At 46.0% G+C, this 16067-nt stretch overlaps 2 protein-coding genes across 15 annotated transcripts; one reads left to right on the top strand and one right to left on the bottom strand.

Annotated features, from left to right (window-relative positions):
- Nucleotides 1–189: 189 nt before the first annotated feature.
- Nucleotides 190–7829, bottom strand: RBBP4 (RB binding protein 4, chromatin remodeling factor). 4 transcript variants are annotated; one of them, XM_039733530.1, is made up of 12 exons: nt 7659–7829; nt 6509–6656; nt 6101–6246; nt 4956–5129; nt 4195–4310; nt 3911–4071; nt 3676–3802; nt 3502–3579; nt 2392–2468; nt 2226–2283; nt 2021–2131; nt 190–1283 (listed from the first exon to the last, which is right to left on the bottom strand). In XM_039733530.1, exons 1-12 carry the CDS (start codon nt 7672–7674, stop codon nt 1218–1220), a joined length of 1278 nt encoding a protein of 425 aa, XP_039589464.1. In that variant the 5' UTR covers nt 7675–7829; the 3' UTR covers nt 190–1217. The 4 variants fall into 4 exon arrangements, with proteins under 4 accessions (XP_039589464.1, XP_039589463.1, XP_039589466.1 ...); XM_039733529.1 differs by having other exon boundaries at nt 6509–6665; nt 7659–7798; XM_039733532.1 differs by having other exon boundaries at nt 6509–6653; nt 7659–7797.
- Nucleotides 7672–14429, top strand: ZBTB8OS (zinc finger and BTB domain containing 8 opposite strand). 11 transcript variants are annotated; one of them, XM_039733550.1, is made up of 10 exons: nt 7977–8144; nt 8251–8262; nt 8776–8847; nt 9320–9437; nt 10758–10782; nt 11658–11779; nt 11965–12047; nt 12305–12357; nt 12523–12559; nt 13206–14429. In XM_039733550.1, exons 4-10 carry the CDS (start codon nt 9350–9352, stop codon nt 13290–13292), a joined length of 495 nt encoding a protein of 164 aa, XP_039589484.1. In that variant the 5' UTR covers nt 7977–8144; nt 8251–8262; nt 8776–8847; nt 9320–9349; the 3' UTR covers nt 13293–14429. The 11 variants fall into 11 exon arrangements, with proteins under 11 accessions (XP_039589477.1, XP_039589476.1, XP_039589487.1 ...); XM_039733549.1 differs by lacking the exon at nt 8776–8847 and adding an exon at nt 8661–8683 and having other exon boundaries at nt 9318–9437; XM_039733547.1 differs by having other exon boundaries at nt 7977–8262; nt 9323–9437.
- Nucleotides 14430–16067: the final 1638 nt, after the last annotated feature.

Here is a 16067-nt window from a genome sequence, read left to right as displayed (position 1 = left end):
GTTTGACTGCTCATTAATTTATTTTACAAAGCAGCAGAAATGAGAGGGGGAGAAATATGCAACTTGATGTCTTAAAAATTAAAAAATATCTCTAGCAGCACCCAACCTCATGGACACACATAGGCAGAGGCCACACTCTGAAAACACCCTCACCAAAGCAGGAAAGAGCACAGAACTCCCCAACCTTGGCAGCGTTTACGTAGAAAAACTTTATTCCAACTGAAGAACTTACACGCAATTAGTCATGAGGAGATGGAGAGAACAGGCTGCTGGTGGCACTGACACCCGAGTGGAAGACGTGCAGGACCTTGTGGTCAAGGACTGAACTCCTAAAAAAAGTGAGTTCATCCACATTTCACTTGTTTCCCACCAGCTGCCAAGGCTGTTGAGGGCACCGGGGTCACCCGTTGGTACAAACAAACACCTTCCACGACTTGAGGGCTCCCCCAAGTTTCAAAAACCATTTCACAGAAAGGAAAGAAACATTATGTGAAAACACAGCTCAAGAAACACACAACAGAGCAAAAAATATGGGAGGTGAGAGAGGGTTTGCAGGAATAGCTAAAACCAAAACGCTGGCACCCAGCAGCAGGGAGGAAAGGGAAAGGAAGGAATGAAAAACCCAGAATTGCCAGGAGCGAAAAAAAAAAGAAATTTCAGTTCAAGTCAGAACTTGCAAGTCTTGTATCTGCAAAGGCAGAAAAAGCCACAGAGTACAGATAACTAAAGGAATTCCAAGGCTTCTGAGTTGTACTGAGGAGGACAAGACCTTCCACACCATTTCTGAGCTGTCAGGGGATTAACACTTGGATCATCTCTGTTGGCTCAAGCCCACTGGGGCAGCTCTGCCAATTTAACTTTTGTTTAAATTAGGCAAAAGCCTGTGGCTGCAGCAAGCAAAAGAGAGAGAAAAATAAACGAATCCCAGGCTTGCTGTGTGAGGAAGGCAGTTAAAAAGGGACAGGCAGACCAATGGAGCAGGCTGCTGCAGGAACTCTGGCCAAGGAGCCACAGCAGGGCCTGGCTGAGGGGGCTGAGCCCTTTTTGCTTTTGGGGCGGTGGGCTCTCAGTGTGTGGCTGGGAAAAGCCTGTGATGGATCTACAGGAGGATGGCTGAACACAAAGTCAACGTGTGTGTCTCAAAACCAGTGTTAAGTCAATCTCAGGGCTGAGAGGGAAGAGAAGGAGAAAGACTAAAACCAAGGAGAAGTTGCCATCTAGGACCCTTGGCCTTCTGGATCCACGCTTCCTTCGGGATCTTCATCGTTGTAGATGTTCTCTGCCTGCAAGACAGGGATGGAGACACTCAGGGAGCATGTCCCACCCCTCTGGCCAGGATTCCACCCCCAGGAAGTTCTGGTCATTTTTTTATTTGCAGATATGGGTCACCCATCCCTGATTTACATACACAAACAAACCCAGCCATAAATGCAGGTCTCAAAAAATGTCCTGCAAAAAGGAATCTGCTAAAGGTGAATCCACTGCAAGGCTCACAAAAGAGTTTCAAGTATTTGTTTTGTAGATCCTCTACTCAGCAGCACTTTCTAGAAGAACTACACAGAAAGCTGCCAAGAACAAAATTTAGAGATAAACAAACAAAAAAAAATTAGGAAAATGGTCTTGTCAAAGCTCAAGATTGTTTTCCAAAACCTTCAACAGCTGGGAATGTTCCTGTTCACCAGCACCCTTTTCATCTTTGGAGAATGAAATCTCAAATATTCCTTAAGACAATAATACAGAAACCTCAATTTCATCCTTGGTTCTCACACACTGTTTTCATTCAAACACAAAAGGGAAAAATTTCCTTCTGCACCAACACTTCCTTTTTTTTTTTTCAAATACAAAACATCTCCTGAGTATATGGAAACCATTGCTCTGGCCAAAGCCAAAAGGGATTTCACTGCCCCTTTGAGATTTCAGCAGTGCTACAAACTGGGTAATTCAGAAGGCTGCAAATAAAAGCAGCAATGCTGAAATCCAGGAATTCCAACACCACCCTGCACCTTCCCAAACAACTCACCATTTGCCAGACTTGCATGATATTATCTTCTGATACAGAACAAATGACCCAGGGCTCATTGGGATTCCAGGAGAAATCTGAGATCTTTGCAGTATGACCACCATGGATGAACTGGCATTGGGGAAACCAAAAAGGGAATGGTTTGAAATTTGCACTGCAGGATGAGTAATAAGTGAAATTAATTAGTGAGAGTGAAAAGGCTCACCAACAGCTCTGGGGGACCATCCTCAGCATCCTCAGGGGATTGCTCCTCTCCAATTTTACTGCAAAAAAAAGAGAGGAAAAAAAGAAAATGTGTGGGTTGGTTTGGGGGTTTTTTTTTGAGGTGTGATGCAATGAATGAGGAATAGTTTGAGGAATTTGGGATTTACCTCAAGTCCCAAACGTTTAGCCTGCGGTCTGTGCCACTGGAGGCCAGGATGGTTTCATTATGGGGAGACCACTGAACCTGCAGACAGGATAAATTTAAAAGTGAGTTTTGAGAAGCTGTAACATTCCCCAACACTTCATTTTGTACCCTGAAAGCTCTACACAAACTCAAATTGATGCCAACACAAATACAAATAGTGTAAACAACATTTATCACAGGAAGACTTGTGAATGTTCAAAGACAAAAAAAGACATTTCACCAAAAAGGTGCCACCTGGAACTTTTCCTCTAACAAACCCCATGTGTTTCCCAGTGCAAACAGCTCCAAGGGTACTGGCTGCTCCTTATCTTAACAAGGATTGCACAAACAGAACCCACAGACTCCTTCAGCAGCAGGCACAGCTCTCACATGAAAAGAAATCACTGTAATTAAGCTTAACTGCCCAAAAGCTCACATTTGCTGCTCCTGCTGGAGATAAAGCTCTCCAGAACACACCACTTCTAATAGGATCACAGGATTAGGAAGGAACACAGAATTCTGCACACTAATGTGGCATTTCAGGATTCTGTAATTTTATTTAGACATAACACAGTCTGAACTGATAATCCCTCCACCAAAAAAACCCCTCTGCATATTTTTCCTCTGATTAAGGAACGAGTTGGAGACGGAAATATTTAATCTGCTAAGCAGGTGCTGCCCATGGAGTGAACATTCTCTATTTACAGCAGCAAAATCAGCAATTATCTTTTGTCAGAGAGTGTTAAAGCTTCCTGCAGGAGCAGGCTGAGGAGATGCAAGCACTGCAGCCATTTCCCTGGCCTCCTGCTTCAATCTGCTGCCATGAATAATTTAATGGACTCTGCACTGCTACCATTTCATCCTCCTGCTGTGGTTAAAGCTCCAGAGCATTTCCCTGATCCCTTTCTGGACTCTCTTTCTGCATGGGAGCTCTGCAGGTCCACAACAACAACACCCAGAAAAATATAAGCAGATAAAAGAAGAGAATATCAGGTTTTAAGTGCAAAAACATTGTGGAAGAACTACTTTCCCTGTCCAGGCTGCTGACTAGAACTAAGTCTGTGAGGATACAAGATAAAGACTTTTTTTATACCTGAAATATTTCATCTTTATGTGATTCAAAGGAGTGCAGCTTCAGTTTTAGGTTCCTCAAGTCCCATAGAGCAACAGTCTAGAGAAAAAAAAATAAATATTTTGTTGAAGTAACCAGCACGGACATCCACCCCAGAAAGTGAGCAAGGACATTCCAAGGTGCAGGCACAAGTACCTTATCAGCTGATCCTGTGGCCAGGATAAACTCACTGTAGGGGTTGAAGGAGAGGCAGTTCACCTCAGCTGTGTGAGCATCCACAGAATGACTGGGCTTGGAGGTGTTGTTCGACCGCGTGTCCCAGCTGGAGGGAAAACATGCAATGAACAGAGGTTTGCACCCATCTCACCCATCATGGAGATGGGAAAGCCTGAGGGGCACAAACAAGCTGTGAAGGGGGTCCCTCACTTACATCATGAGCTTCTGATCATCAGCCACAGATCCAAAGAGGGATTCATGGAGCAGGTGCCAGGACACATCTTCCACCACCGCTGTGTGTCCCGTGAAGATGGTCTTGGCATCCACCACTTTGCCTTCTTTGGGAACAGCACTGATATCCCACAAGCAAATGGTCTTTAAAAGAACAAAAAGGTAAAAATGTACATCTTTAGACCCTTTTCCCTCCTCCCCCTCAAACCCAGGGTGTTTTTGTCCTTCCCAGGGCACAGCAAGTGCAGGTTGAGCCCAAGCACTCACGTGATCGTCAGAGGCACTCAGCAAGTGCCCGCTGAGGTTGGGGTTCCAGGAGAGCCCATAGCCCTCCTTCTGGTGCCCACGCAGACGCAGGTCGGGGTTGCACTCTCCAGAAGGATCTGCAACAAGGCAGGGTAAGCATTCCAGGGCCTGAATCATTCCCAGCACATCCTGGAATAGCTGGCATTAAGTTTATTGAACTTTAACCCAGTAGCCACCTCCAAATTTCAAACCATTCCCCTTTGGCCTGAGTTCCAGCTGGAGGGAGGAACAGCAGCTCAGCTCTTCCTGCTCAAAAAACTTCTCCTCAACACTCAGAAATATAAAGTGGGATGTTTCTTTCCTCTCATCATCTCCAACTGCACTTCTTAAGTGAGGAAGACACTTCTGATCCTCCCCACAAGCAGCAAAAGGAATTACTTTAAACAACCTTGATGAGTTCATAGGTAAATGACTGTTAATGTATTTACAGGATATCAGGGGAACAGCTCAGCTACCCACCAAATCAATCCCAGTTCCCAAAAATCCACCTTCTACCACCTGAAATACCTCACAGTGAGGTGACAAAACAAGCAGTGGAAGTCCAGGAAAAGGTTTCCTTTTCCAAGGATGCATTTGGATACATCTGTTTAAACTTTGTACAGAATAATCCCTTGAATAAACACCCACACGTCCCTAAAATCCCAAATAAGGGGCAACCCACACCATTTTTAACCTCTTTTTTGACCCTGGGGGGATGAGCTGGCTGCTCTCTGGGCACAGACCTGGCTTGGAGGGGTGTTTGGTGTAATCAAAGACCAGGACATCACTGGAGGGAGTCTTGGTGGCAATGATGCAGGGGTTCTGGGGCATGTACCGCGCCCTGTTCACCTCTCCCTCGTGGTTTATCTTGATCTCAATTTCAATTTTTCCACTTACTGAGCCAAAGCCTCCAAACTCTAGGAAAAAGAGAGTTGTGAATAATAAAGTCCGTTTCAGAACAAGGCACAAAGAGTTGGTTCAAGGTTTGCTACCAAGCTCTCAGAATAGACAGAGTTGTGGTAAAAACAAATCGCCATTTTAGGACTGTCATACAACTTGTTAAACCTCATCTTTACACATAAAATAAATTAGTAATTCATAAAACTGCAAAATTTGGGCAAAATAATGTGTTTTGGATTATTTTAGAATTCATTTAAAATACTTTTGAGAAATACTGAAGTAGAATAGAAACATACATTTATTAGAGAACCCTGTGTGCATAAACAACTTTAAGAAGCCCAAAGATCAAAATACTCATTGCACAATCCAAACTTCCTGTAAAAAGCAGAGCAAACATTGGATCATTAAGGACTTTCACCAGGTGGAAAGACTGATTCAGCCAAGCAAACAGGAGAAATGTCTAACTTGGGACAGCCACAAAGATTACAAAGCATCAAATTCTGGTCTGATACATGGAATAAAACACAATTTCACCCTAGAGGGGCTGGGACAGCAATCAGGCAGCAGAACTGTCAGACAAACGGAGAATGTTTGAAATGCTACACCCCTCTGAAATAAAAATATTCTTTTACACGAGTTTGTGTAAAAATGTTTTGCGTGACTTTGCGTAATGCAAATGTGGTAATAAAAAAACCAATTAAAGGCAGTGTGTGGGATTCAAGGTCAGTTCCCGAGAAATAGGGAAGGGAGAGGTTTTCCCACACAAATATTTTTGCAATTAACCTCTACAGTCTGTTTTCATCGTTAGAAATATTAGATTAGTAACACATTCAACAAACAGAATTTGTCTGTTAAGGAGGCACCACTTAGAAATAAATTTTTTTAGAAGTAAAATCTGAACTTTGCTACCTGAACTTTAGGAAAAGACAAATTTTCTACTGAGAAAAGAAGGGGGAAATGGTTGAAATCCCCCTTTTTGGGCTCTCACCTCCTTTCTCACTGTCATAATGGGAAGCATCAAACTGGGCATCGTCGTTGGGCAGCTGCACGCTGGCAATCACCAGGTGGTTTTGTTCATCTGAGGTGTGGGTGCCCAGCACCAACCTGTGGATGCTGAAATCTTTGCCTTCAGGCCTGCAGGGGAACAGAAACACCACAGGGATCACAAATTCTCTTCCCTATGAGGATGGGGAGGTGCTGGCACAGAAGTCGTGGCTGCCCCATCCCTGGAAGTGTCCAAGGCCAGGCTGGACAGGGCTTGGAGCACCCTGGGATGGTGGAAGTGCTCCTGGATGAGATTTAAGGTCCAAACCAGTCTGGGATTCTGTGATCTCAACCTAAAAGTCAGCACAATCCTGGATTTGCTGCTTGTTCTGCTTTAAAGGGGTCCCTTTACCTTGTGACATCAGGCAGCCACTGAGCAGTCAGGCTGGGCCACTCCAGGGCATGGGTCATCACCAGGTCATACAGGAAGGGGGTGTTCTTCTTCCATATCTTGTACTCCTCGTTGATCACACGCTCTTCCACTGCATCATCAAAGGCTGCTGAAGTGGCTCATCAGAAATACATACAATTAATTATTTATAAGTGGACTTACAGGCACACAGCGCTGTGGGCAGGCAATGGGTTAGAGTCAAGTACACCAATCACATCCTGGTTTGATACTTATCTACTGGAGTAGTTACTAAATGGTTAAAAACCCCCTGTTGCACATGCTAACGCTTTTTTTCTGCATATATGGCTGGGAATTAATATTAATTATGTCAAATTTCATGCCTGGAAGTGTCCCAGGGCTTGGGATAGTGGAAGGTGTTCCTGCCATGGCAGGGGTGGAATGGCATGAGTTTAAGGCTTGATTTGATGATGATGGTGTTGGAGCAGCTCAATAAAACTGTGAGACTCAGAGTACAGGGAGACAAAACCCAGCCTCGTAACGATGTTCAAACGCAGGAGATCCAGCAGTTGCTGTTCAACAAACCGGTCTGGGCGCAGCCTTGAACTGCTCATCCCCAAATTCCAGTTTCCCAAGGCTCCTTCTGCTGCCTTGTCGCTTTCAAACGCTTTCTCGGCCCATCTGTCACCAGCCTCCGGTGCAGAGGAGGCGGCGACGGGCAGACCCGGGGGAGCTCAGCGGCGGAAGGGGGGCACCCCCAGGCAAGCGGGGATACCCCCACGGAACCGGGGACACCCCCACGAGAGCGCAGCTCACCCATGAAACGGAGGCACCCCGGCCGAACCGGGGCCCCCTCAGGGCGCGCGGCAGCAGCCGGTGACCCCGCCTTGTCCGGCCGCCGCCCCCGCAGGGCACGGCCCGGCTCTCGCGGCCTCCCCAAGCCCCCCGGGGGGCACGGGGGCGGGCAGCAGGGCCCAGCAGGGCCCGGCCCGGGCCGCTCTGCCCGCTCCGTGCGGCGGCCATGGCCCCCTCAGGCCCCGCCCCGCGCGCCCCCTGGCGGCGCCGCCCCGCTCCCCTCACGCCGTACCGGATGGCGGGGGGGGCACCCCGCGCCTCACGGCGGAGGCCGCGCCCGCCCGTACGGAGCCTTTACCTTCCTTGTCCGCCATGGCGGAGCGGGGGGAGCGCGGCGGCGGCGCGGAGCGAGGCGGGGCGGGCTGGGCGAGGCGGGCGGGCGGTTCCTGCGCTCGCTGCTCCGACCCCTCCGGCCGCGGCTCCGTCTATTGTTTCCTGCCCCCGCTGCGTGCGGCTCCCGGCGCCGCGCACCCCTTCGCGCGCCAACGCCGCCCAATCAGCGCCCGCCGCCGGGGGGCGCCGGCCAATCGGCGGAGGGCAAGGGGGCGGGGACGGGAGCGCGCGCGGCGGTCACGTGGGAGGGCTCCCCGTGGGAGCCGCCATTTTCCGGAGCGCCCCCAGCGCGCTCTTAAAGGGGCCGCGCCCCGCGCTGAGGGGCGGCGGGTCCGGGTTTGGTGCCGGTCCCCGGTCCCCTCTCCCGGTCCCCGGTTTGGAAGAGCCGGTGTCTGCGGCTCCTCCGGCCACCACAGACGCGGGCAGAGCGTGTCGGGGCGGGAGCGGAGCGGTGCGTGTGTGGGCCGAGGCCTCCTCGCAGGGCTGCCCTGGCACCACCGGGGATCCTCGGCGTTATTAATTCTCTCTAATCACGAATATATTCCCTTTTTCCACAGTTCGCTGCCGCGGTGAGTTTTAGAGGTGTGATATTTGCTGGTTCTGCTGAGGGTAACCCGGGACCTGACTGCTCACAGCTGAGGCTTAACAGGCTTAAAATCAAATATGAAATAAATATCTGGGTTTATTCCTCAAGGGATACCCCGAGGTCTCAGTTTTGGACTTCTCTTTCCAACACACTTAGATTTTAGCTGAAATTAAAGACTGGAAATTCTATGTCTTATTTCTAAGCCTTGGTGTAAGAAGCAACTCCTGTGTAAAAGTTAAGGGATATCTGTAAATTATCTGTATTGGGTTGGGCTCAGCTGTGGAAAAATCTTATAATGCACAAAAATATTAAAGAATAGTTATGATGTCTGGAAATCTGGAGAGGAAAATTCATTAGCCTGAAGTTAATTGGGTTCTTCAGTTTGTGTCTGTTGGATTTACGGGAGAAAAGGAAAACAGCAATTTGTGAGATTCTGCTTTTAAATGGGGGAGTTGATACAGTTCTGTTTGTTTGTTTTATTTTAAAAATCGTCCAGGAAAGGAACACAGGAAACCCCTGGCATTTGGGGGACAGCTGGATTTGTTCTTTGAGGTCTGCAGGTTTTAAGGTAATCCTTGTCCTGAGAAAACACAACTTTTTTCCTAAGAAAAAGAATCTTCTGTAAGGTCACATCAGGGGTTTTTGGGGCAGTGACACTTCAGGTGTGTGATGTACAATGGGCTGAGCACCCTCAAAAAAAATCAGAAAATTAAAATTTACCTGAAGCATGAGAGTTTAATTCACTTGACAGCTGTTCCCATCAGCTGTATTTTATTAATTGTGAATGAATGGAATGCTCAGTGTACACAAGGAGGAAAAGACACAATTCCTAGAAAAGGCCCAAGTCCACAATTCCCATAAGGAATATCTTCCCTTGGCTCTGCTGGCTGGACAAACTTCACTTGGTGGGTTGGCTGCCGACTTGCTCCCTTCCCAGTCTGACCCAAACTGAAATGAGGATCCAGCCCTGGGCGAAGCCTCCCCTTCCCCACAGGCTGAAGGAGTCGAGGGGAGGGAGAATTGCTGCCTCTGCCCCGCAGCAGGAAGGGAGGGAGCCCTGAGCAGCCCTGATGGCAGCTGAGGACAGGGACTACAGCCTGACCCAGGAGCAGCAGGCTGTGAAGGACAAGTACCCCCCTCTCTGCAAGAAATATGAATGTGAGTATTTTATTTTATTTTTTAATTTTTAAATTTAATTTTATTTTTATTTATTAAAACATGATCGTGATTCAGTGTAGGTGTGGCAGTGCTGTTGTGAGGGCAAGGAAGATAACAGGAAATACAGAAATGAGAAACCAGTTTTCTTCATCGTGCTTTTCTTGTTATGGGCACTGGAAAAAAAAATAATACCATAGAAATAAATTACTAAAGGCCCACCCTGAAAACTTTTCAAAATATTACCATAGAAATAAATTACTGAAGGCTCACCCTGAAAACTTTTCTGAGCCATTTCTTAGCAATTTTTTCTACCTCTGATGTGGGAAGGGACATTCAGAAGTGTGCTGGGTTTGTGTGTGTGTTTTCACTCTGCTTGAAGATGATTATCTGCCTTTCCCCACCCCTGGAATGTCTCCTCCAGCATGTGGGTGGCAGCCCAAGGGCCAGCTCCAGGCAGGGGACCCTTCCCTGCCTGGATTTTGTGTCACAGTGCCTGTCTGGGGGGACAGCCTCTGTTATCTCTGATAGAATTTACATTTTTCAGCTCTTACTTTGCTGGAAGTGCAGAAATTGTGACACATCACAACAGCCATGCAGTTTCCATAACTGGAGGAGGTTTTATCCCTCTTTTGCATCCAGAGGAATTTGTTTGCTTTAGAGACTGTTGTTGAGAACCCTTTAATAGTGTATGATCTCTTTAAACAGCACCAAATTTTTTTTCCAGTTGAAGTGAGCATTTATTTCACATCCCAACTTACCTCTGCTGGATGTTTGCATTTCTTTCATTCCTCTGAATCAATATAAATGAGGTTCATGTACAGCTGGACACATGGGATGTTACTCATGCTCCATGAGTAAAGTTTGTCTTCTCTTTTATATTCCATCCTATATTTTAAATTCCTGTCTTTGCATAATGGCTGCTTTTGGGTGTGGACAGGTAGATTTCCTCACTGAGCTGGAATTATTTGCAGATCTCACCCTCTGCATGAATAACTTTCAGTCCTGCAGACTTCAGCATAAACTCTTTACTCCTGGTGAAAGTTTTCTTTTTATTGCAGTTAACTTGTGGACGCCTGTTGGGTTATAGCAGCCAAACCCTGCACTGACATAATCACATTAAACAGGGGTTTTTGGGCAGAAATAATCCAAAATTCCACCTGTGTTAAATTGTTCCAATATACTCCAAAATAGATTTATCACGTCTGCAGATAAATGTAAAAATGTTTTATTAGAAAATCAGCTGTTTATGCTATTTTTTTTTAATCCTCATGTTATAAAACCTTTGGTGACATCATTCCTTTTCTTTTTGCTTCCCCTCAGATTTGGATCACACAGCAGACGTGCAGTAAGTGTGGGCAGCTGGGATTTCTCAGGGTGACAAATTGATTCTTTTTTACACTGCTTTAAGCCTGCAGGAACAGCCAAGGACACTTTGCAGATCTAACACCTTGTGGGACTCTGAAATTGCACTCACTGGGTGCTTTGATATGGTCAATTCTGTTCCTGCTTTTGGGACACCATAGAATTATGTTTGGTTTCTTTCTAGTATTTCAGTGGTGCTTCTGACTAAGCCCCTGTGTTACTTGGAAATGTCTTTTGAAATCTCCTTTTAAACAAAATTTCTTCTATGTATAGACACCAATTAGCCACATTAGGAAATAACTTTCTTGGTGGCTGATAAAACATTTATTTTCCATGTTCTCCCAAGAAACTCTTCTGACAAACTTATCCTTCTAGAAAAAACGGGTGGCTTTTTACTCATTCACCTCCTCTGCCTGAATTCCTTGTTCTGATTTCTCACCTGGGGCTGTTTCTTTTTGCTGTGATCCAGTATTTTATTGCAGTGATTGTTCCATGGGTTTTTTTGGGGCTCCAGTGATTGTTCCATGTGGTTTTTTTGGGGGCTCCAGTGATTGTTCCATGTGGTGTTTTTAGGCTCCAGTGATTGTTCTATGGGTTTTTTTGGGGTTCCAGTGATTGTTCTATGGGTTTTTTTGGGGTTCCAGTGATTGTTCTATGGGTTTTTTTGGGGTTCCAGTGATTGTTCTATGGGTTTTTTTGGGGTTCCAGTGATTGTTCTATGGGTTTTTTTGGGGTTCCAGTGATTGTTCTATGGGTTTTTTTGGGGTTCCAGTGATTGTTCTATGGGTTTTTTTGGGGTTCCAGTGATTGTTCTATGGGTTTTTTTGGGGTTCCAGTGATTGTTCCTTGTGCTTTCAGGCTCCATGCCTGGGGAGACACGCTGGAAGAAGCCTTTGAGCAGTGTGCCATGGCCATGTTTGGCTACATGACAGACACAGGCACTGTGGAACCCGTGGATACAGTGGAGGTGCAGGCAGAAGGTGAGGACTGAGCTTCCATGGAGAGCTAAGACAGTGAGAAAGGCACCAAAAATCTCAACCTTTACACACAGCCTTACTACAGTTAATTAAAATGTAATTCAGCATCGTTACTGAATCTCCTGTACATCTGAGGTGCTCCTAAAAATGTTTTCTTGGCTGAGACAATCTCTGCTTCAACCACACAGGGCATGACTTGTTGTCTCTTCTCTTCCACTTCCTGGATGAGTGGCTGTATAAATTCAGTGCTGATGAGTTTTTTATACCCAGGGTAAGTGTTCTGCTTTCAGCTTTTTCCATTTGTAGGGCAAGGCTGTTCCCTGATAATCCCAGCTCTGAATGCACTGGTATTTCAGGGGAAAAAGGAACACAAGAAGTACAAGGCCAGGCTGGATGGGGCTTGGGGCAAGCTAGGCTGGTGGAAGGTGTCTGAGCAGTGGGAAATAACCTTTGTCAGTGGCATTTACTGGGAATTTCTGCCTGAAGGTAGGAGGTGTGACTGACACATTCTCCTCCCACTCTCTGCAGGAAGTGAAAGTTCTTCACATCGACCGAAGGCAGTTCAAAATAAGATCAATTGGGTGAGCTTAAACCCTTGTCTGAAAATGCATTGTGGCCTTTTCTTGCTTCCTTTGAGGCTTTAAAGGAAAATCTCACTGCTCTGTGCTCATCACTGAAGCTAGTTATAGCATTTGGTAAATATTACCAAAATTCCAACACATCTCTTTTATTTTTTGCCTTTACAGGTGGGGAGAAACATTCTCTTTAGACAAACACCCTCAGGTAGGCAGTGGTTCCTCTTTTCCATTTTAGGGGAAGGAGGTGTGATGTTCTTTAAAACCAGACCTCTGAGTTCTGCAGAGATCAAAATATAAATGTGGCTGAAGTATCACTGAACTCAAGATCTCACTTCCTGCGTGGTTTGGTGAATGTGTCCCTGAAACTGAGCATGACATTTCCTCAAAACTCAACAAATTAACTCAATTGGCTTCCTTTTTGTGATGTTGATAACACAGAAAAATCAATCTATATTCAGAATTTTTGTGTTTGGGTTTCACACTATTGGTACAGATTTCTGCTTAGTCAGTTTTTGCTTTTTTCTTTCTTTTTTTCCTAAAGTATTGTTGTAAGAAGCAAAATCCAATGTCTTGCTCTGTGTCATTTTTAGCATAGCAAATATTGATGGTCTGTCAGAGGTAAAAGAAGGAATTTGTGATATTAAGAGGCAATAAAATAAGGAAATAATTCCCTTTTCACTATGTGGCCTGGCCATTAGTGTGGCAACTTCCTTATTCATCAGAACAAATATAACTACAGCTTTTTGGGAGGAAAAATGGATAGCATTTGAGGAAAGGGATGAGAACTGGGGGTTGTGAGCTGGTAAAAGAGATAAAATTTAGAAAATCTATGGTTTGTGTCTCTTTTCTAGGGCACAGAGGTCAAAGCCATAACTTACTCAGCAATGCAGATCTGTGAAGATGAAAAGCCAGAAGTCTTTGTCATCATTGATATTTAAAACAAGAATGGTGTGGTTGGGTGGTGGTTGCTCATCATCTGGCAAAAGCCCCCTAAAACTGTAATCCCTGTGGAAAAAACTCTGGAATTGGCCAGTTAAAATCAGAAATTGAAGGGAGAAATTGCAGGGAATGTCAGACTGTTTTCACAGAGACAGAATAAGAATTCTTTGAGGTTTGGGGGGTGTGGAGAAGGAGAGGTTTGTACAGGCTGGAAGAGTCCCAGGAATGCTGGCAGTCAGCTTTTCAGGCTGGTACATGTGCTAGGGGCTGTATGAAATACAGAAATTGCTGGAGCTGATAACTAAAATACTCCCTGTTTGCAGTGTGGCAGGAGATAATGTTCATCTAGATTGATTTCATTTGCATATTTCATGTTCTAATTCTGAGCTGACATCCCTCCTCCACATTCCACAAATCCAAAATAGCTGCAGTGGCTCAGATGTAATGTGGGAAAAAATCTTGAGTTTTAAAATTAGACACCTAAAAAATGATGCCAATTAAACAAACAAACCACCACATCTTTTAAGCTGCTTTAAAAAGAAGTCATGCCAGCAGGTGGTGCTGAATTGCTGTAAATAAATTGCCACGTGAAATCTTAAAACCTGTGACTGTGTACCTGAAATCCTCTTTTATCACCTGTAAGTCTCAAAAGTTGGCAGCTTTGCTGCTGTGGTGGAAGGGAATGGAAAGGGATGTCCCAGGTTCTCCCTGGGTTCACTCCCAGCTGTATCTTGTGAAAATTGAGTCTTTTTTAAAAAGCATGGTTTGGATCAGCCTAATTGTCTTTTTAAAAGAACAATAGAGACAATCCTTAAATGTCAAAGGATTATGGACTTTACTGAATCAAAATTAATCAAAAATAATCAAAAGTGTGTTGTTTTGGTTTCTTTCTTTAAATTACAGGATGGCGAGTGTGCATTACCTGCTGTTTTAATTTAATTTAAATGTGAGGAGCATAGGCCTGGCCTGCTCTGTTACCATAAATGCTCCAAGTGCCTCACTGTGGTGTCTCATCTTGTAAAGTCATCTTAAATAGTTTTGGTTTTATTTCCGTGCTGTAAAGACTGAGGGATAAAACCTTTCTCATTTTTTAAGCAAGCCTCAATGCCAAAATAAAACTTGGACTGAAACATTAATGGCTTTATGAATGATCTTGACTGGTTAATTCAGACACAAGTGAGTTACACTCGTGCTTTGTCCTCTGCTGAGGTGAGCAGACTCTTTTATCAGTAAGAACTGCAACATGCCAGTTTAATGGTACAGAATAAGTGTGATTTTCTTCAGCTTGAGGTTTCTTTCTGCTCACGCAGAGCCCCAAAGGCAGCGAGGGCGCGGCCGCCATTGCGGCCCCTCAGGAGCCGCGCTGGAACATCATTGGCTGGCTGGGTCACGTGACCGCGCTCGGCCAATCGGGCCTCGAGTTGAGGCGGGGCTTTGTTCTCCACAGCCTGAGGGGAGAGGGACGCGGAGCGAGGGTCGGTGGTGTGGGGAGATGGACACGGAGCGAGGGTCAGTGTGTGAGGGGAGATGGACACGGAGCGAGGGTCGGTGGTGTGGGGAGATGGACACGGAGCGCGGGTCGGTGGTGAGGGGAGACGGACACGGAGCGAGGCTCGGTGGTGAGGGGAGATGGACACGGAGCGAGGGTCGGTGCATGAGGGGAGATGGTGGTGAGGGGAGACGGACACGGAGCGAGGCTCGGTGGTGAGGGGAGACGGACACGGAGCGAGGCTCGGTGCGTGAGGGGAGAGGGAGCCGGACCGAGGCTCAGTGCGTGAGGGACTGAGGGGAGCTGGGCAAGGACCCGAGCCAGGGCTGTGGGGAGGTGAGTGAGGGCTGGGGCTATCAGGAGATGGGCAAGGACCTGAGGGGAGCTGGGTGTAGGAGCTGAGGGCAGCCTTCCTTTAGCCCAACTCTCTGAAACATGAGAGAATAAATTTACGTGGTTAAATTTTAACTTTGCAGACAAATGCTGAGGTTCCCCAAGATCAGTCTCAGGCTATAGTAACACACTGAAGTGCTCTACTTACTGAAATGCTGACAGTAGGCTGCTAGGAAAACATTTGGAATTAACTAAGTGTTATTCATATTTTTTTTCAATATTTATTAAGTACTTACTATAAATCGGGCCTAAAATCCACCTTGTTCCATTTGCACAGCTGTGGCAGTGGCAAGTTTCAGCTGACAGTGCTGCTCTCCCAGGGCTTTACAGGAGGCCGCTCAAAGTGGTTCATTAAAAACACCCTTAGACTGCAAACCCTTCTGGGGCTGCCAGAGGATCCTGCAGATGTAGGAAGGTCAGGGATTGAGCAGTGAACTACTTGGAAAAGAGCTGCATTGGTGGTTACTGAAGGGAGAAATCTCAAGGAGAACTGAAAAGGGCTGGAGATTGGGAGAGCATGAAGGAATTATTACAGAAGCTTGCCCCATTCTCACTTTGGCCAAGTTTAATGGCAGCTGTTGGAGGCAGAAGCTGGATGTGCATCAATATGGCTGTTCTCAAGTTCTCTGAGGGGAATTTCTGCTTTCTTGGCAGGAACCTCAGAGTACAGATGCTGCTAACAGGAAAGGAAACACAGCATCAGATGTGACATGAGACCAAACAGTGGCTCTTTATCAGAAGTACCCACTGGCAATGCCATTCTCTGCTCTCAGGTAGAAGGTTGCTTCTGTGCACTCCTTGAGCTTTTCTTTTTTAATAATTTAATTTTTTTTTTTTTTAGTTGAGCATTTTTAGTTTGTCTACCAAATGCAGGTTCTCTGATCTAAGTGCC

The sequence above is a fragment of the Passer montanus genome, unplaced genomic scaffold (assembly GCF_014805655.1).
Source record: "Passer montanus isolate IOZ18808 unplaced genomic scaffold, ASM1480565v1 scaffold89, whole genome shotgun sequence".
NCBI lineage: Eukaryota > Metazoa > Chordata > Aves > Passeriformes > Passeridae > Passer > Passer montanus.
Note: the sequence above shows the minus strand (reverse complement) of the source record. Positions and strands in the feature narration are given on the sequence as shown.

Bases quoted from the DNA above. Each gene is read 5' to 3' on its own strand.
- ZBTB8OS (XM_039733543.1), top strand. From the start codon at position 7,673: ATGGCGGAGCGGGGGGAGCGCGGCGGCGGCGCGGAGCGAGGCGGGGCG.
- RBBP4 (XM_039733529.1), bottom strand. The intron at 2,284-2,391 runs GTAAATCCCAAA...TTTTTTTTGCAG, and splicing joins CTAAACGTTTGGGACTTGAG to TAAAATTGGAGAGGAGCAAT. The intron at 1,284-2,020 runs GTGAGTTGTTTG...CCTGTCTTGCAG, and splicing joins TCATGCAAGTCTGGCAAATG to GCAGAGAACATCTACAACGA.